The sequence below is a fragment of the Rhea pennata genome, chromosome 1 (genome assembly GCF_028389875.1).
Source record: "Rhea pennata isolate bPtePen1 chromosome 1, bPtePen1.pri, whole genome shotgun sequence".
In the NCBI taxonomy this organism is placed as follows: domain Eukaryota; kingdom Metazoa; phylum Chordata; class Aves; order Rheiformes; family Rheidae; genus Rhea; species Rhea pennata.
Genome location: NC_084663.1, coordinates 185,439,194 through 185,461,324, shown reverse-complemented (window position 1 = coordinate 185,461,324; position 22,131 = coordinate 185,439,194). Strand labels below are relative to the sequence as shown.

The following is a 22,131-nucleotide window of genomic DNA, read 5'->3' as shown; positions in this document are numbered from 1 at the left end:
TGGCATCTGATAGAAATGCACAAAGCCGTCTTCAAATACAAACAGAGGTAAACAGTCTGCTTGTAACGTTATATGGACGACTGACAGAGAGATTCTGACAGTTCTTTTCAGATTTTTTTCAGAGTGTTAGCAGCAACATCTCTATTTTTATTTCCATCAATATTTTCTTTCTACCGAAAACTTCTCTGCAAAATTAAAGCATTATTGCCTTGCTTTCTCCAATCACTTATATTAAATTTCTCATGTTAGCAAAGAAAGAGCTGGTTAAGAACTACTCTCCCACTAGCTATGGAGGCCCTTATAAAAAAGTTCTCCCTCCTATCCAGTTCATGTCCTTAAAACACCAAATGAGATAGTACTTCCTAGATGACTGACATAAGATGTTAAAGATTTCAGTTTTCATTTGGCTAAGAAATTAGCACACTTCACATTTAAAAGAGTTTCAGTGTTCACACAATTCTCTCTGCTGGACAGAAAAGTCTCCAGATGAATGAAGAATCTTATAAAAGCCACGTAAGTGCAATGCATAACAATATATAAATCACATATAACAATAAATTAAAACTTATTTAATGTGCTCCTGTATTTAAAATAAAGTTCTAGTTCCTATATCATTATATATCATCTCAGTTATTTTGAATATATCCAAGCAGTCTATTGGTAAGAGGTTAGACTTCATTCAAGGCTACCTCCTATGCTTTTTCCTAATGTGCTGCTAACTTAAATCAGAACTGATTTTTAAAAATACTTTTATTCTAAATTCTTACATGGATTCAAGCAGAATAAAACACGTTAAGGTAAATCAAAGCTCTGTTCAGAACAGTTCACAGGACACTTTGTAAACAAAAAACCTTGGAAACTAAAGATAGAAAGTATTTTTCACTTATTTCCAAGATCTTAAGTATTACATTACACACTAAGCAAGAATTTTATACACACCTCTCTTCCACAGGTTGTGGCAAATGCGGTTGTTCTATGGCATTAAGATACAGTGAGTCTGCTGATTTAATCTGACAGGCCTGTACACTCAGATATTTGAATATATGCACCTTACCCTTTGTACAAATCTGTTAGACAAAGAAAAAAGTTAGGTATATAACTAGAATGAAAAAAATAATTTATTCTGAATTTCAGTGTAAAATTTCATGAAAATCAGCTGATATCATTGCATAGATACTATCTAATGGAAAACAAATGTTATCTTAAAAAAAAAACCTACTTTAATTAGTCAGCCATATATCTGTGTGTACTAGTGTACATTCACAGAACAAGAAAGGAAACAGCAAAAAAAAGTACTCAACAAATCCAAATTAGCTTTTCCCTCAGAAAGGGTAAAGATTAATAAAACATATTTTAGTCTATTATTTTTAAAATGAGCAGTATTTTCTAAAATCAGTCAATAATGACATTTCATTAAACAGCACATCCTTTATATACTTGGTCACAATGTTTTTACAAGTGCCCAAGTATTTTTATGATACATTATATTTGCCTTTTAGAATTTTTTTCTTTAATTGTACTCTTCAGCTCAAATGCTTGCTGGAACTTGCTTTATGTACTTTGAGGATAGTATCAGCATCACCATCAATTGTAAATGGAAAACATTTATCCTACATAATAAAACATGCTGAATATTTTGCCAATTCTTACTGCACATGAATGGCATGCAGGTCAATGTAGAACCATTTTAGCTTTCAGAGATGTAGTTTGAACACCCACTGTCCAGTAAGTCAAAAACAAAAAAATTGCTTAAAAGTAGTAAGCATGGTTACATTCATTTATTATCACACAATAAATTTCTATTAATAACAAAAAGGCTAGCTCTGGAAAGAATATTTATCTCACCATTATACACACATTCCAGCATTAAGCTTCATATGCAGATAGGAATGAAAGAAAAGTCATATTAAAGCTAGTTCACAGAATGGAAATCTAGAATCATGTTGTTTCCAGTGGTGTGCAGACTCAAACAAAACACAGGATAATTTCTTTGTCTTCTGCCCAACTATTCCACAACTAACATCTGTAGTGATTAAAATTCAGAAGAGTGCAGTTGCAGAAAACTATGACAAAATGGCATTTTATAGGCTAGTATTTGTTATCATCCACTCCGTATTAAAACATATTTTAAGCAGTAAACATTACTTACTTGTGCTGGTGGAGACTGTAAAGGATTGTTTTCAAGCAATAATACTTGTAATTGCACCATCTTTCTAAAACAAATTGGAATCACAAGCACTTTATTGCAGGAAAAGTCGAACTTTACCAAGGGAAGCTGTACTAGTTCTAAAAAGCAAAATAAAACAAAACAAAGACAAAAGAAAGTGTTCTATATGTATTTACTTTTTGCCATAAGATGAAAAAAAAAAAAACTTCTGAATCAAACTTCTCTGCAATAAGGAAAAAAGGAATATTGCACAGGCAAAGAAAGTCACGGAGACAGAACATTTAACTCCATCCTAAGATAGGAAATTAAAAGATTGATACTGCTATACAAGGGACAATAATTTTTAAAATAAGTACTTTGAAATCTGACTTTTTTTTTTAATTCAATACTCATAGTTAATCATTTGTGTAACTTAAAAGATATCTATCTTTTAATCATAAAAATAACTCAGAAAGAAACTTTTGTTTAGTAATAAGTATTATAAAATGTTCTATTCTGCAAAGACATAGTGATCCCAATAGATTCAAGCACAAGGAAATTATTTTTTTAAATCATATTTACTTACATAATATAAAAAAATCCTTTCAAAATACTAACTTAAAAGCTTATTGTAAAGGTATTAGGATTTGTTTGGTTTTTACCTTGGGGTAAAACTTCGAGGTAATTTCTTCTGATATTCAGTTCTTTCAAAGATTTCAGCTGGCCTATCTGCTGTGGCAAAGCTGTGATTTCATTACAGCTGACATCCTATAGTGAAAGTAACAGAAACAGTGAACCTCTGGTTCCTAAATGTTAAATAACAAACATGTGAAACTCTGGATAATTTGCTGATACTACCATAACATTTTATTGTCTGAAAACAACCATCTATGCTCTCTTTTGACAGTGCAAAACTAGATGCATGAGAAAATGTCTGCACATTACTTAAAACACAAGATGAGTATTTATTTAGAAAAAAAGCTAACGTTAGAAGTGAATTTAATTTCTGTAGCAATATCCAGAATCATTTGCTTAAAATTTTCTTTTTGCCGTTCATTTGTCATTCAATGACTTCAACAACTTTGAAGAACTCAGTTCCATGACTATATAACCAAATGAATTTGGACAAAATGTAGAACTGCTACATTTTGGATTTTAGGTCTCCAAGTAACTAATTTTTTAAAATGTTCTTGTGCTTCTAGAGGGAATATTTAAGCAATCTTCAACACAAAACCAAATGAGCTTTTTGCAGCGATGCTCAAAGTAGGCATACATTTGATTATCACATCAAGTAGCAGGCTATAATTAAAGAGGACAGGGCTTGCTTAATAATATATGGAAGTTCAATACACTGTTGTAAAAGTTATTCCTTAAGAGCTAGACAAGTTACAAGCAGGTCTGATTCTGATGGCTAAATTCAACCAGTTTAACAATCTGGATAAAGTTGAAGCCTATGCTTATCTCAATTTCTAAAGGAATATCTGCTGTTAAATTGAGATGAAATTATATGCTCTATTGCTTAACTCTACCTTATACTTCAAGCAACAAATACACATACATTAATACTACTGTAAAAATATTTAAACAATTGATATATTAAACAAAATTCTACCATGCTAAGAATGCAACTAAAGATCAACCTCTTGCATTAAGTCAGTCTAAAACAAGACAATTTTCACAAATTAGCAATCATTTTTACAGGAAAACAACCTGATATATAGCCAATGTGAAATCAAAAGGATCTTGAAATCTCTGCTTACAACCAAAGTAACCTGTAAATTTGAGTAGCGCCTGAACTATGCTTCTATTAGCGCTTCATAGTGTGAGAGTTAAGTGGTAAGGCCAAATTTTCCTGAATAGTCGAAGGAATACTTTTAGGATGTTCACTCTTCTTCTTGTTTCACATTATGGATTTACACAGTATCCAAGAGCTCCTACACTGCAGAATTCTAGAAGTCAGTCAGATTTCAAAGTCATCTCTTTGAAGACAGCTGCTTTAATACTAAACAACAGTGTTGCATTAATTCGTCTTCCAGCCTAAAAGCTAGTTAACAACACTTAACAACTGTAAAAACACAACTTGATTTGACAATGTGGTGCTCTACATTCAGAGGCAAGTTTCTTATAATAGATTCTCTCTGTTGCCAAAACTTCCTTCCCTTGTCAAAACAGAGTCAGGAAATTATTTTAACTTTTAGACAAGGAAATTAAAAATCCTAGTTAATCTTTTGCCCAAGTTGCTACAAAGTCTGGTTAATTGCATTGTTCCCAGATCATCTATTTTAAGAACCTTACCGTCCTATTTTTAATCTACAGACTTTAAGCAGGCTCATAATTAAGCACTCACTTTCTGGAGTGCAGATCCAAATTCAAAGTCACCTTTGGGCAAAGAAACTCTAGCTCAAGTATACTTACGCACATATATGAGGATAAGCCAGGGAAAGGAATGGAGAATGTGAAAGAAAGTATGAAAAGTAATCTATGGTCATGTACAGCCTCGAAAACAAAGTCCACTTACGACCTTTCAAAACATCCATAATAAGACTGATTTATTATGACAGCATGTCAGTACTCACAAGATCTCTAGAGACCACAGGAACCTTTATCCTACTAAACACTGCAATCTAACATTTTTAAAACATTTCTTGCTGCTTTGATTGAATAGCTGTGGAAAGTGAAGTGCTATAAGTTTATTTCTAGTTATATTTTTGCTCTCTATTATCATTAGATTTCATGAGTGCATATGTGCAGAGCTGGTGCTTAGCTTAAGCTATCCAACCACTTCAGCAATAATGAAAGCAATGCCGTCAAAATCAAATGCTTATGGCTTTCAAACTATTAATTTTGTTAAAAGAGCATGACAACTAGCAGTTGGGAACTCCACACCAACGACATCTGCAGATAATTGAAACGAAGTCTAAATACCTATTCAATTCCTAGGGGCTAGCATTTGCTGAAGGTCAGACTTACTGTATAATTCAATTATGTTCTCACTGTTTGTTTCCTGCCTTGACAACACCAACATGTTTCCTCAAGAGCAGAGACATGTAAGGCTTTAGTTATTTTTCACATTAATTATTATGGCATGAAGCTCGGCAGTGCACAAATTGAAATCACCAGCATTTTTCTTTTAGTCATGGCAAAATTTAAATGCACTTCAAAAGATGAAATTCAGCAAAATATACACAGAAAAGCAAATACAGTACTCTAGCTCCTTATTAACACATTTGATGGCACAGAGGAGTTCAGATTAACCTTCCAAATTAGGATAAAATCCCTCCTTACATCCATTTCAAGACTTGGACTCCTGACTGAACTGCTACTAAACAGGTGGATTCTGCCAGAGCTTGTGACATGCAAAGCCGTACTGAAGGGTAAATATGTCACGTGGTGCATGGACACGTGGACCTTTTAGAAAACAGATTACAGCAGGTCCCACTTGGTGAAGCTGCTGGTCGAGATTAGATGAATGAGGTGAAGGACCTAAATCCTGGCTGACGGATAAAGGTTTCCAACGCAACAGGAGAAAGGAGCGCTCCAGAGATGGAGAAGGCCTCCGAGAGGGCAGAATAGTACTACTGCCTGATAGGAGGACAACAGAATTATACTGTACGCCTGGGAGTTTTGGCTGCAGTTAATGAGCCATCTCTGCCCAATTACTTTCCTTTGATGGAAACTAAGTTTCAGTATATCTTCACACTACTTTGCACTCATTCTCCTGGCTGACAGCAGCAGTGTGACCAGGTTATGAAGCTGCAAATAAATTTCCTAATCAAATTTTGAAATTAATTTGAACATATCCTGAGGGAAATTAAGATGCTATTTTGATTCTTGTAAGACAGTTGTAAGGGATCTATGTAACACAGAACTTAACCCTGAAACTTAACAGAATATATGAAAATATACTGCATGTAATATCTACATCAGATCATGTCACAAGTATGAAACGTATCTAATTTATATACGAGACAACAGAAAAAGGACATAATAGGAAAAGAATTGCCTACTCCATTTCAGAGGGTAGAGGGAAGGAAGAGGGGTTGAAAGACCTGATGTAATCTGCAGCAACCTACGCATATACCATCTGGACTGATTACAGGTGTAAAATCTGTTTCAAAAGTGATATAAAAAAAGGAAAAAAAATATCGCTTTGCTGTATATACGCAGACTTTACTGCATGTATCCTGTGAAAACCTGTAAACCGCTTTGGAAAGCTTGCGAGTGCTTAGCAAAGCCCTAGCCACGCAGGCACTGAACGTGGCCAGCTGGCACCCACTGCCTCCCAGGATGACTGTCCTCGGCCAGCTCAGCACCAGCGCTGCACAGGTGCCCAAACAGCGGCGTGCCCTGCCGCGGCGCTGGCCGGGGCCGTCGCTCAGAGGCCCCACGCTGTTCAGGCTGGCATTGCTCACACACAGCTGAACGTGCTCTGCAGCAGCAACCGCAGCCTGACTTCATCCTTTTTTCTTTCGCCTTTTTTTTTTTTTTTTTTTAAGAGTTTTAGAACAACAGTCACCTTATTATCTAACGTTGCTTTATATTCAGACCAGTGCAGAAACTGGCTCTCAATCTGACCACTATTTGCTTCTGCCTGTACAACACAGCTTAGTCATTTTTCAGTGAAATAATGCAATTTATTTAACTGGAATTGTAATGAACACTTATGGTGGTGTCAACCTAAGAAATCGGACTGTTTGAACTGAAGCATGCCAGCGTAAAAAAGAAAAAAAAAAATCTGTTCTTCACAATTTTTATTAATTCACAAAAAAATAGCATCAGGCCTTTTTGAGCTTTAATAGTTCTTCTAGGCTCCAAAAATTACATATCGCTATAGCACCTCATTTAAAAAACATTTAGAGCAGGAATTGTGTTCATGACAAAAACAGTAATGCTGAAATTATACTGAAACTGGGAAGTAATATTTTTGCATTTTCATAAAGTCAGTATTACAGAAGTTAACGTCTATATATAAGCTGTACAAAAACATTCCAAAAATTCACCTCCTTTGGGCATTATCTGCATTGCTTTTGAAGTTCTTAGTCTTTAACTTTTTAAAATTCTAAAATAAGGATAAGGGCTATTATTAAGTGATATGCAAACCCTTATTAACAAATGAAACACTTCCTCATAAAGTTCATTCACTGGGAGGATATGAATTTGAAGCAGGAGGGGAAATTTGAAGTGACATGCATTTCACTAGTTCTTTACTGAAAATCTTATTACAGATCTCAGTTAGTATCAGATAAGACATACAACTTTGAACAGAAAGACTCAGGCCAAGTCCTCCGATTTATTTCACATGAGCCCCCAAACTAACAATTGCATCCCTTCACCACCAAGCCAGGCTACATTTAACCTAGAAGTGACTAAGAGATGACAGGCTTCAAACTTAGTTAGCAACCTACCCAGTCATCCTATTCCCTATATTAGGTGATGCTTAATAGTGTTCAAATTTAATTAGGTGCAAAAATGGAGCCATGATCTTCTAATGAATTTACTTTAAACAATATAAAAACAATGCTAGAGCTAATAGGTTTCTTTTACTGTTAATTAAATCAAAGCAATTTCAGTAATCTAATTAAACTCACTTTAAAAATATTTAAAATTCTCTGATAAGGTAAATAAGAGCTCACCAAAAAAAGTAGGAAAAAAAAGAAAAAGAAAAAAGAAACAACTTGTTAGTCTTTAGCTCATGTACATCTCAGAAATTAAAAGATAACTGTCCCACAGCCAGACCAGTTCTGATAGAAGCCTGATACCACAAGGTGGTGTACAAAAAGAACGCAAGAAATAAATAAATAATTTAAAAAGCCCCATAGTTGCCACTTCGCTCCACATATGAAGAAGCAGTAGCAGGACAAGGGCCTAAAGTAAAGCCTGCTCATCCTCTGTAAAAATAGTTTCTATAGAAACTGTTGCTAAAAGAATGACAATATGTTAAACCAGCACTTTCAGGTGTCCAAATGATGTATAAGATAAATAAGGTCAATGGAGATGGCAGCAGGTGGAAAGAGTTCAAGTATCACTGTTTTATTTAGCATAAAATATCAGCGTCAAAATATAGAGTTTGTCAATTTGTTTCTTAAGAGATCGTGGTGAACAGAAATAACCAGAAGACAGAACACCTGCCCCAGAGGGTTCACAATCTCAGAAAGCCTGTGATATATGAAAGAGAAAGGTATGGGGAGATGAAGAGAAACACACATATACAGGGTCAGCTTATCACCTTTTAAGAAAACACCCACAATTAAATGCAAATGGAAGTTAAGGAACTGATTAATTTCTGCCTTTTTATTCTCATTAATGAGGCAGCATATTAAAGATGAGCTACTGCTTGCAGGAACAGTAGGTCTAGTGAACAGCTCTGACAAAAACAGGAATAGTAGTTTTGTAAATCTGTTTAGATAGCTATTTCAGGAAAAGAAGGCCTCATGAAAAAATAGTTAAATAAAATGTAAATAGACTGATAAGACTGCTATCATTAATGGAATGCAGTGTAGTAAGTAGGCAGTAATAAATAAGAGAAAGAAAGTAGAAGAGGAGAAAGTTACAGTGATGGATGCAGCTTTGAAGAGACTGATGCCAGAACTAGGACTTGAGTGCAACAAAACAAGGTGACAGTAAATGCAGTGAGGACCACTGGTAAGGAAGCCCATGTCACTCCTGTCTTCTAAAAGGGCAAGAAGGAGGACCCAGGCAACTATAGGCCAGTCAGCCTCACCTCCATCCCTGGAAAGGTGTTGGAACAGCTCATTCTGGATGTCATCTCCAGACACATGGAGGATAAGAAGGTGATCAGGAGCAGTCAGCATGGATTCACCAAGGGGAAATCCTGCTTCACCAATCTGATAGCCTTCTGGGATGGAATGACTGGCTGGGTAGATGAGGGCAGAGCAGTGCACACTGTGTACCTTGACTTCAGCAAGGCTTTTGACATTGTCTCCTGTAACATCCTCCTAGGCAAGCTCAGGAAGTGTCAGCATGAGTGGGCTGTGCCATAGATTGAGAACTGGCTGAAAGGCAGAGCTCAGGTCGTCATCAGTGGTGTGGAGACCAGTTGGAGGCCTGTGGCTAGTGGCATCCACCAGGGCTCAGTATTGGGTCCCACCCTGTTCAACTTTTTCTTCAATGACCTGGATGAGGGGACAGAGTGCCTCCTCAGCAAGTTTGCGGATGATACCAAGCTGGGAGGAGTGGCTGACACACCTGAGGGCTGTGCTGCCCTTCAGAGAGACCTGGACAGGCTGGAGAGTTGGGCGGAGAGGAACCTCCTGAGGTTCAACAAGGGCAAGTGCAGGGTCCTGCACCTAGGGAGGAATAACCCTAGGTACCAGTACAAGGTGGGGGCTGACCTTGTGGAGAGCAGCTCTGCAGAGAAGGACCTCAGAGTGCTGGTGGATGACAGATTGACCCTGAGCCAGCAATGTGCCCTTGTGGCCAAGAAGGCCAATGGTCTCCTGGGGTGCATTAGGAAGAGTGTTGGCAGCAGGTGGAGGGAGGTGATCCTGCCCCTCTCCTCAGCCCTGGGGAGGCCTCATCTCGAGTGCTGTGTGCAGTTCTGGGCTCCCCAGCACAAGAGAGACATGGAGCTACTGGAGAGAGTCCAGCGTAGGGCTACGAAGATGATCCGAGGGCTGGAGCACCTGCTCTACGAGGAACGGTTGCGAGAGCTGGGCCTCTTCAGCCTGGGGAAGAGAAGACTGAGGGGGGATCTGATCAATATGTACAAGTACCTGAAGGGAGGGTGTCAAGGGGATGGGGACAAACTCTTTTCAGTTGCCCCGTGTGACAGGACAGGAGGCAATGGGCAGAAATTGAAGCACAGGAAGTTCCGCCTGACCGTGAGGGGGAATTTCTTCGCTGTGAGAGTGGTGGAGCCCTGGCACAGGTTGCCCAGAGAGGTTGTGGAGTCTCCTTCTCTGGAGATCTTCAAAGCCCGCCTGGATGCAACCCTGTCTACCATGCTCTAGGTGACCCTGCTTGAGCAGGGAGGTTGGACTAGATGATCTCCAGAGGTCCCTTCCAACCTTACTGATTCTGTGATTCTGTAAAGATGATGAAATTAGCAGTTACATTTTGAAGGAGTCAATAGCTGGGGTTTTGTCTAGAAGAGCCGAGGAGAGCATAAAGGAGACTATTATTATGTACTACCTGACACTCTTAAAAAGTTCACCATAAGTTAATTTTTCGTAACCTGCGTTATAGTAGTAGGCATTAGTTCAAAGTCTGTTGCAAAGTGAATTATACTGTATCAGGTTAAATATAAGCAAAAATAAGAAAACAGCAAAATCAGTAACATACCAGTTCCATTAACTGTTTCAGCTGACCTATCTCTTCTGGGAGGGAACCTAGCTTATTGTTACTTGCAATTAAAACTTTTAGAGGAAGACCGCATAGGCAAGCTGGCAAAGAAGAAAGCTGATTTCGACTGCAAAAAAAACAAACAAAACAAATCAAGCATTAAGAATACAAATGACATTCCACTGTATGCTCCCCTAAAATCTGAAAATAAAATATTTTGTAAAATCTCTCTTATTTCGATATCTAAAATCTAAATTTTGGAATTAAAAAGATTGCAGTCATCAAGCAAATACTTGCACATTAGAATATCTATATTACTAATACAGTATTACAGAACATTATCACTCCATAAAAAATGAATTATAGCACTAAGAACGTCATAACAAAATCTGACTGTCATGTAGAACAGCTGTTTCCCTTCACAATATATACAGGAAAGTCGATTAAAACAGTGTTTTTAAAGTATTTACAAATTCCTATCATTTTACTGCAGTATAGAGGGTGACACTTTAGCTCTAACTTAACAACAAATAAACTGATTACAGAAAAATTTGTTATTGTGACAATTCCTTTAAAGCACAGTTAAAGCTGAAGATTACTTGGTACATATCACTATTTCTTTTTCCAGGCAGTCCGAACTTAGCAATAAAAATTTTTCTTAACATAGAGTCAAAGTTTAGAGGAAAAAAAAAAAGTGTATTCTTTCTGCACATAGTTTGTTCCCTGTGAGTAGCATAAGCCATAACATTATCATTCTCATGAGTATCAGAAAGCAGGCAGGTAACCAATCCAAATTAGGATCTACTTATATAAATTGTTATTATATATCACCGTGTTCTGAGTACCTAAAATACCTTAAATTTTTCAGTGTAATAGGGAAAAAATTCTCATTTTGCACACGGGAAAACTAAGGAACAAGAAAAATAAAATATGTCCTCAACATCTCACAGAAAACTTACAGAAGTGTTAAAAATGCAGGCAAAATCACCTATTTGCCAGTCTTATGACTCCGCCTATAATTCACATTTTTGAAAAATATTTTTCGTATCATTCATTCACTGCTCCTCTGTGTGGAAAAAATGAATTGTAACTCGCACCAGGTCTCCTCTAACAAAAAAAGGTTTCTCCTGACCTCCCAGGACAATGTTTCAGATTGCTATGTACAGAAATCAATTATGCCACAAGATAAGCCTTTTACAGAGCCTTATCCTTTATTTTACTTTTTATCAGCATTTCTTGGAGCAGTCTAGAGCAGTCTGAGGAACAGTGCTCTTCAGCTTGGAGAATGTGTGACCTAATTAATTAATTAAGAAGGTATTAACTTTGCTTTCACACCTTCAAGCAGAACTAATAGGAAAGGATCCCCTCTAAACCTGCTCAGTCAGGGGCTTGCTGGGATACAAGGGACAGCTCTGTCCAGCACACCTAGAGGGACTCTCTTTGTTCTAAGAAAAACAATGGCCTGCGTTAACTACTTTCTGCTGTTACGCTTTTTTGTTCACAAATCCAGATGTATCATGATATAAGCTTTTAAATCATTTTTTCAGGACCACCTAAATGTTAAGCTTATGTAGATTCTGAAATTTCTCCAAGTTGGGAAAAAATGTAAGTACAAAAGTACAAACTCATAGCTATCTTGTTTTCTTTCATACATACAAATTTGTGTTAAACGAAATTGGAGAAACTGTTGGAGAGGGGAAGGAGAACATCTTCATTCAGAAGTCCCACCTTAATGTGCAAGTAATCTGCCATAACACAGAAATAAAGGTCACTAGCCTGGGATATTGGGGGGATTTGTTGAAGAAAGCCATCTAAACACCTCTCAAAAATATTTTACCACTAATTTAGACAAAGTAAAATTCCAAGTTAGCAGATCCTTCAAGTGACCAGAAACATCAGAGAACTTCTTAATCTGCTTTGTCTCCTGAACATTCAAGACATTAAAAGCTTCTCAGTGGGCTAGTTCATTCTCCTGATGAACACTTCTAACTTACTTCAAGACCCGTCAAAGATTTTTCCTTCCTCAAAGGCTTCTATGGAACTTTTCTTAAGCAGAGGATAAAAAGAGTCTTGTTGGAAATAAAATCAAAATGAGGTCTCTTAACCAAGGTAAATCCAGCAAAACAAACAAACAAACTAGGATCTTCAATGTTTCATTCCCTACCAAGACTCATATTGACTTATTTTATCTCTGTATCTTACTTTTTTCTAAGATCTACGATGAGCTGAAAAAACAAACAAAACATAACAGGTCTTTGACAGTTGCTGATATAACCCTGAAAACCTAAATAGCAGCTGAAGCAAAAACTTGTGTCTCCTCTTCCCTCTCCTTTTTTTCATAAGGACGTGGGATAACTCTGGATGACTGGTCTCCATCCCAATTCAACAGAGGCTAACACAGTCACCTAGTAGCAATTTTTAATGAAATCTAAAAACTCTGACATTTAATTCCTAAAACATATAGAAAATAAAGGATTGACTTTTGCTAATATCATGATCCACATAACAGCATTTCTCCTCTTGTCCCCACAACTTCTGCACCTAGCACACAAACCTCAATGCTGTTACGTGCCTTCTTGGATCATATCTCTGACTCTATGAGCAGGAAAAAAACCTACAGACTCTACAAGGGCAGATGCTGTCCAGTTCTGAATCTCTGTATAACTTAGTGCAAGTTGGAAGGAACTTACGTAGAAAAGCTCAGAACAGTTTTAAGTAGAGATCAAAATGGGTATAAGAACACAAGTTAATGTAAAGTGTAACTCCCTATACCTTCTTCAGTAAAAGGAATTGCTCCATTAGGCAAGCGTCTTCCTCTTTATTTTGAGTCAGAGGTTTTTATCATGAATAGAAGCTGCCAGGCATTAACACTGAAAGATACTACAACTTTCCCATTACTGATAACATATTATTCATTTTACGTACCTGTGAAATTACATGGAGATTCATCTTGCAATATCTGTCTATACACAAAAGTATTTACTTTTATCAAGATCTGCTATTCCTAATCAGTTTAGATCACATTATCGTAACAACAGTGTAAGTAACAAGCATTTCTTTCTACTACTTAATTATTCTAAAGTAATAAGAAAAATTTTCTCCTCTGTAGGCAACTATGCTAAATTTTGTTACAGGATATTTTTATACCCTCTCCCCAGCAGAGTAGAAGATTTAGAGCTGGTTCCCCACAGCAACAGCCTAAATGTAATATAAATAAATAAATAAATAAATATTTTTTTAAAAAAAGCACTGGGAAGGAAACATTAACTGTTCAGATCCTATAAAGCTGCCATCTAAGGTCCAAAAAAACCTTAAACCTCAAAACCCAAAAGTGCTTGCAACAATGAAAAATGTTATCAGTCTTGTACAATCTTTCTCAAAATGATACACTAAAACACTGCAAAATAGCCTCAGTGAATTTGTCCTAGAATTGTCATCCTTAAATCAGAAATAATAAGTCAGAAGAGTAACATTGTTGTATAATGTAAGGTACAAGACAGTCGGACAAAAGAGACTAGAGCTCAAATTTTCCAGTCTCTTAAAATTATAAATTGGAAAAAAAAGAAAATCATCATTACTTCATGAAAGTGGAGCTAGACAAAGTTCACGGACAGATCTAATAAATAGTCTCATCTCATCCAAGAATGAGCTTATTCATTCTACTGAACAAATGCTTCTTACATCCAGAAGTTTTGAGTTCTCCAGATGCCCCTGGCCAATGACCTGCCAAGCTGTTTACAATTTTTTATTCTCCTGCTGAACAAAATACAACAAGGAAGGAGTGTCGTATCTGTGAAACTGTTAACTCAGGAAAATAATATATGCACTGTCCTATTCTGCTTTATCTACCAGAGTTCAAATACCTTAGTTAAAAGCAATTTGATTAACAAACACTTATTTTATCCCTCAAACGAAAATGAGAAAAACAAAAATCCAAAAATATTAAACTATTTGGCAGATCTGACATATACACAAACAGAAAATCACAAAGTAAAGGATTAATTGTAATTTCTACAGAACTCAGGAACAATCCACTATGAAATATGGAACACCACATCCCAAAGCAATTGAATAATAAATTGTCATGTCTGTTCAAAAAAAATTTCTTTATTTAAAGAAAGAATACTGTCCACCAAGGCCCAGAGACTTTGTCTCTTGGCATCACTTTCTAATTCTGCTTAATATACTGGCTCTGCTGGTACCAGAGAGAAAAATACGCAGCTCTCCTCCATAACACTTTTCTTGCCAAGAAGCAATATGGTGAGAAAGTCAAGGATATTTTTCCCTCTTCTAAAGACTGCTTACTTCGTTCAACTAATACGGGGGAAGGACATATCCACATGAAGAGGAAATTATTTCAGAAGATTTTAAACTGCGGGAAATGACCTTACTTAATAAAGCCTGAAAAATATCCTTTTGTTTTGATTGTCTAAATTACTGAGATACGTGATACTCCATCTGTTTGCAACTATTCTGAGTTTGTGATATGACTCACACAAATTCCACTACCAGAGTAAGCTATTTCAATCTAATTTCTAAATTTACTAGAAGATTTTATGCAAACAATATATTCAATCCAATATCACTTTCTTTGTGTGTATCTAATTATGATTCTTCTTCATAAATCCTATTCCTAATGTGTGAAAATACTCAAGACACACTATTCTTTATTCGAACTTTTAAGAGTCAAAATTGGAGTTTCACAGTGGCCAAAACTACAGTACAGTAACAATATAAGGGAGGCTTGAGAAACAACACTCTCAGCATTTACAAGACTTCATATTTTGGGTTTAAAAGCACCAGCACCACTTTGCCCCCTCAAGCCTCATACTCTTGCAAAGATCAGATTATTACATCCTCATTAATGCATTTTCCCCACACTCAGCTGCAAATAAACTTCTGCCTTGTCCCATCTGAAAAAGTGCTGATATTCTTTTTTTAAAAAATACAAATATGTACTCATCTGCATTTCAACCCATAACGATTCTCTGTATTGATTAGCATCTAAACTCTTCCTGGAGAAGAAATAAGAACATCTAATTCTTCACTCCTCCTTCCTAAAAAGTAGCAACTCTTACGTGTATGATGTCAGGATACTCGCAATAAAGCAGCACAATTTCCTTTCCATTCCCCAAGAAAAAGATCTATCTTCTGCCTCTCTCCCTCCATTTTTTTGAATATAAAATGCATATGTTAAGGTTCCAAAAAATTGCTTTTGGAAGGTAATTAACAGAATCTGTGCTGATACAATTAGCATTCAGGATTTGCTATACTAGTAAGGGAGAGAATGGGATTAATGCTTTTTAGTCTTTCTGTAAGTCATTACTTCTGCATTTTAGTCATTGCAACACCTTTGTACATTGGTCTGCTTATAGGCAATGAATTTCTGCCTTTTTCTTTGGGGAAAAAGAAAAAAAATCAATTGTTCCAGAAACATATGTATAACAGACATAGCACATTTGCAAATAAACAGAAAATAAGGTAGATTTAAACTTACCTCAAATTTAAGTAAGTCAGCATTTGTAAGTTCACTATTGCATCTGGTATAATTTTAATACAATTGTGGTATAAGTTTAGAGTTTCCAGTGACACGAAATGGCACAACTCCATAGGAACCTCAGTTAATCTATTCTTGGATAGATCTGAGAAGAGAAAAAGGAGAAGATAGATTTTTGAATCATTAGAAACATACGCTTTGAAAAGCTACACTTATTTATTAAAAATTAATGTTATCATACAGTCAGATAGCAAATTCTGCCAGTATTTTCTTTATACAAAATAAAACTAATGCTAACCTTTGGAACCTTGAAACGGAACACACAGTGAATGTACAAACATTCAATTACACTTTATCCAGTCTAATAAAAAGCAATTATTCAAAAGACTCAATATTGTTGAGGAAATACATGCAAACAGAAATAAGTATAACTTCCAGAGTCGTGTAATATAGCCAAAGACTGATACACAGCTAGATATTTTCAACAAATTATAAAGTTGAGGAAAATTTATGACATAGATTACTACTTTTTTGAAATTTTCAAAGAGTCTCTTCTGGATAACTGTTCAAACTAACTTGTATTTCCTATATCAGTAAACCATAAAAAAAAAAATATATATATATACACCTATAAAAATGGTGAAGCCTTTCAGGAATGTATTTGATGTATAGTATAAATACACACAAAACAACAGTGATGGATTCCAAATCTGAGTCCTTGTAGGCATAGAACAAAACTTTCTGATTTTTAACTAGCTGTTTATTTCTCATTTTAAGTATACAGATACAAAGGAAAATCAGTATGAAGAAATGCGACTGAACTTTATTCCTTGACAATATCACAAAAGGAAAAAATAAGTACCACAATTCTGACATGAGTCCAAGTAAAATACTAATGTATGTTGCTGTGTGTTAACTGAGTTCAAAGAAACATTGAAATAGTGTAGCAGAACAACTACCAGGAATAGCACAGATTTCCCCACACCACCACACGGAAAACCTGACCTGAAGAATGGTCATGTGTTTTAAGTGGAAGGAACAAGTATAGACTTGAGAAAAAAAAAAAAAAAAAAAAAAAAAAAAAAAAAAAAGGAGATTTCTGATGGGAAGAAATCAAGGAAAATGGAACTTGATGACCTTCTCACTTCTTCTCTGCTGCTACTTTAAGCCTTCTCCCTGATCCTTCAAAGCTTCTTGCTTTCTTTATCGACAAGAAGGGAAAAAACAGCCAAAGGATAGAGAACCATTTCCAGAGTGCTGATAATCTGACTCCTCTTTAAGGCCATAAAATAATTTTGCTCTTGTAAGTAAAAAGGCAAAAGTCTGAAGATCTATTACATTTCCTTTGCAGTGTCAAACTTGTCAGTTTGCTGAACAGAGGCACAGCTCAAGCTAGACTTATTACTATCCGAGGCCAGTAACTACTGAAGTCTTAGAGCGAAGGTCCAGCTCCCAGAGGCAAACCAATCTAGAATTTCTCTGGCAGAACTTTTACTTCTCTCAACAGGGAAACCTACATTTCTTTATACTCAAATAAGGGAGTCCGGTCTGTCCCAGACATCGTAACTCTCAGAATACTGTAGGGTTTTTTGTTTTTATTTTTGTTCCTGTCTTCTGCAACGTTAGCTGAACTTAACCCCACTCCATTCTGGTTTGCTTCACTTAGTTGCTGCCAATAAAAAGTTGGTTTCATTGCTTCTTCCTCTGTTGAACCCGGCTTTTGGCAGCACAAGCCAAAAGCACAGTAGTGGAGTGCAGCCTGCTGACTCAAACGGCAACATCACTGAATTGGGCTCCTCCGCCAAACTTGTTCCCCTGCAAGGTACCACAGCAAGGCTTGACCTGCACTTTCTCTTCTCCAGGCTTGGATGGCAGCAATATGCAGCATAACCCAGTTTCTCCTTTCCTCCACTTTTGCAATTCAACTAAAGCATTCCCTATCTTAGCGAGGTCATTACTATTTTAAAGGGAGAGAAAGCTCTTCAATGCTCCTTTGTTTTAGTGTTTTGAAACTGTACTGTTTTCTATTTATCATCAGAATACTTGCTTACTAATACAGCATTCCAGAAAAATACCACTGGCTCCCCCTCCTGCTGCCCTCCTAGTTATGTTTATTATCAGAAATTAACAGCAGATTGATACGTGATGACTTCTAGAATCACGCAGAGGGTCTTCATACAATTTAGTTTCATAGAAAAGTCTCCCCTTTTTTTAAAAAAACACACTTTATTGCCTTGGCATCGCCATGTGTAGATTACTCTCCTCCCTTCCCCATGGAGGAAGGAGTAGTAAGATTCAGAACAGTGAATTTAAACTTAGGCCTAGGCTGAGAAGAGCCCTGCAAGGAACTGAATGTTACATGGAGAGCAAGCTTTCATGCTTGACCTCATTCTTCCCACACGACCCACACAAAAACTTGGGAACACGAGAATGCTGCTTCTCCTCATGCTACTATAAAACTGCAGCCTATCGCCTAACCCGCGTCTGCTCCCATTTCCCTTCACAGTCTCTAAAAGGGGCTTTTCCCACAGCATTTGACTGATCCTTGAAAAATTCTAGTACCTCAAAAAAGTGGAATAGCAACCAGAAGGACCCTGTCCATGTACCAAACCACTCATATTTCAAGCAGCATGTCAATAGTGCCCCCTCCTACACAGCTAAATGCTTAACTGTGCAGAACCTTCCCAGGAAAAGTAGTACTTATTTATCAAGTGGTTTTATCACCACTAGGATCTTCCAAATAGTACATTTTGGTATTTTCCTTCTTAACTAAAGGTTTATTTTTCATCTCATCAGTATATTAAACACTGATATTTTGTACAATACCTTTAAAAATTCTTCACAGTCAAAAGTGAACACTTGATAATCTGACCCTTTGCCCTGTAGCTGTCAAAAGCACAGCCTTCATTTCAGCCTACTGTATTTAACTAAGTCCGTATCCCACCGGTTAAGGGCATTCACCTCTGACTAGACAAACCTCAATTCTTGATTTCTGCACTTCTGTTCTAAGTAAGGCTTATAACCCTAACTAGACAAAAAGTTGTATTACTCTTTTGACCTTTATTTAAAAAGATCAAGACCTGCTCAACCTGGCGTCTATCCTAAGCATATGACCAGGATCTCAGTCGCCGCAGGACAAAGATGTACAAACGGGCCGTTCTGAGAGAGATGCTTAGGTTCCCCTCTGCCTTCCCACCAGGCAGCTTACTGCCGGCTCCGGACCGAGCCCATAGACTTCCTGGGCTACTCTTCTGCTTTTTAGATAGACCAGTAATGCACATTAGGAACTTATGATTTGGATCTTACCTTATGAAATAGCAGCTGCTTTAAGAGGGTAATTTAAAAGTACTAAAAAGGTGCAAATATCTTGTTCCTCTCCCTGTTTTCTATTTTCTGTTCAATTTTAGCTATGCTTTGATAAATGAACATATGACTTGAGGCTAGTTACTCACACACGAAGCAGAGTGATTTTTATTTAAGAAAAGATGCTTTCATAAATAAAACAGAATAATTAACCTAATTTTCAGTATAATTAATATAGTCCATATTATAGTAGTATACGATATTTGTAATACAGTACACAGATGGGGGCTTTCTTCATTCAGTCATTCAAATTAACAAGGTAACCAGTAAAAATCGAAACCTGCACATTTAACTTTAAGAGTAAAATGAACGTTATATTTTTTTTTATGACTACCCTTTGTTCTTTAGGGTTTTAACACTGCGAAACTGAAAAAGATGAAACAAAAATACTCCAGATGATAATGGACAAAATCCTTCCTGTTGTTCTCAGGCGAACAGATTATATCATAAAATGTGTATACAACAAAATCACTCTGTTTTATGTCTAGTTATTACAGTTTAAGAATAAGATCATTTCAATGCTGTTGTATCTATTGCTGATTGATAAATAAATTAAAAAACAATAAAAAAAGAATTATATCTGCAGCACACAGGAATAAAAACTACTTAGATAAGCACACCAAAAAAACCCAATAACATGCAGGAAACTGCCTGCTTTCAATTCACAGGGAAAAAAAGAAACAGATTTAAAAAGATATGTTAAGAAATAAAGGACTACCAGCCTCAAGAAAGGTGTGTAACAAGAATAAAATATTCATATACATCATATGCATATGCAGCACGTAGCACCTTTTAGGACAGAGTTGTAACTCACAGTTAAAACATAGATGAGATCAACAGATACGAAAATAGACAAACTAGAATCATGGTACAAGATTCTAGTACCACGGTACCAACTAAATAATAAGTTGGTAGACCTTTCTTACTTTAATTCTTTAACTCTACATTCGCTAAATCACCAATGTTATACCCCCTCTTACTTCATTAATTCAAAGAACAGCCCTAAAGAGTAATTAAAAATAACTGAGGCTACTGGACAGAGTGGTTTTTGCAGGAGATATGAAAAGGTGCAGGGAATTTGCTAGTGTTTAACGCAGTTTTTGACTATTTTGCTTACAGTACCTAAAAGATGATGAATCCATGATGGCAGCAGTGCATTTCGTGGTTACTAATACAGGACGTGTTTCACCTGCAGTGACAATTTCCTGTATTTTACTGCTGTGAAATAGGCTACATATACACAGACAAATATCCCACTCGAGGGAAGCAGGAGCACTCGCGTGAGCTTCTTGTATGTTTTAAATGGAATATACTACTCATTCATTACTTGTGCCAGTAAGAGATTTCTGAATCTTACTGGATCAAACTCCATTTGGCTTCACTTCATTTTTCTCCTGCCAAAAGCAAGTATATTAAAATTCCCAAATAAAGGAAGGCAAAAAAGTAAGCAAGGCATCTTAGACAAATATTAGATGTAATCTTAGTCTTTAGAAGAGCCAGCACAATCCTCAAGCAACGACACTGCTTTTGCAGGAGAAGTGAGGACTGGAACAACGCGTTGCGTGCTGGCACACACCCTCTCAATTCCTGCATGTCTGAATAAGTCTCTGCAAGGAAATCCCAACTCTGACTAGATCTTTCCGACTTACTGCTCTACAAGCAGATTACCAACACCGAACACAGCACTTAAGGCAGCTAATGCTGTACACCTATACATAACGTAAAACATACTGCCACCAGAGTAACCAAAACTGCATCTGTCAAAATAACCAGAATAACTTCATATCAGCAGCTTTATAGATCCATTTTTTCAGTAAGGTTGCCAAAGTGCTTCAAATTTTCTATCTCACAATTAATAAATTATTAAATCAAAATTACAGACTAATCATAGGAGAACAAGTTAAAACCTTAAGAGAGAGCAATAATTCATTAAAGAAATGTGGATTCACTATCATATCAAAAAAATCTTAGGCAAAAATTTGTAATGAGTGCAATTCTATTAGAAAGTAGTAATTTTAAACTTTCAGATCCTGAAAAAAATTACCATAAATTTATACATATAAAACACAAACCTATGATAGACAAAAGTTGGAATTAAGCAAGTAAGCATCTATTCAATATTTAATAGAAAAAAAAACCACACACACACACACACATATATATATATATGTATATATATATATGAAATAGAAGAAAGTCAGTATTAGATTTTAAACTATGAATTTCTTCCAAGTTGTGTAAGTGTCACCCAAACAACCTTAACTCTGCCCCATCAAGTTCCTATTTTTGTACTCCTTTGCACTCAGGGAATAAAAGACAGAAATTATTTTGAAGAAGATATTTGCATTTGCACTAAGATACTATTCAGATAACCAAACGAGATATGTCTAAAGTAGATTTGACAAAGAATTCAAGGAGTTCACTGTGAGAGACTAAAGACATAGCAACTTCAACCCTAATTCTATGGGTAAATTCTGCAAATTAATATGCTGGGAAATACATACAGAAGTAGTATACATGTCTGCATATGAAACATGAAGCAACAGTAAGGAACTTTAGTTTTTATACTGTAAATTACCTATATATTTATTTGGTTCTTAGGAAACTTGTATTTCCATATTAGCTAGCTATATCTTCATTAATAGTTATTAACTCAGAAGTTCGTGGTAATAATCATTTCAGCTTCTGAAACACCCACTTACAAACACTTTGGATCTTCAGCAATGTTCTGTTTCACTGCCCTTTCCTTGGCAAAGACAGTAAGTGACCTGTTATCACCGTAACTGCGCCCATCAGAATCAACTAGCAAATGTTCTGTAACCAA

General features: G+C 36.2%; 1 protein-coding gene across 3 annotated transcripts in view; it reads right to left on the bottom strand.

The window, feature by feature from the left end:
• LRCH1 (leucine rich repeats and calponin homology domain containing 1) overlaps nt 1-22,131 on the bottom strand; it is a 142,910-nt gene that overhangs the window by 60,092 nt on the left and 60,687 nt on the right. For all 3 annotated transcript variants that reach the window (XM_062566998.1, XM_062566997.1, XM_062566999.1), the window contains exons 2-6: nt 15,945-16,089; nt 10,448-10,574; nt 2,809-2,914; nt 2,150-2,286; nt 940-1,067 (exon numbers count right to left, since the gene is read on the bottom strand). In XM_062566998.1, coding sequence (XP_062422982.1) covers nt 940-1,067; nt 2,150-2,286; nt 2,809-2,914; nt 10,448-10,574; nt 15,945-16,089 — 643 coding nt within the window. The remainder of the gene's footprint in view (nt 1-939; nt 1,068-2,149; nt 2,287-2,808; nt 2,915-10,447; nt 10,575-15,944; nt 16,090-22,131) is intronic.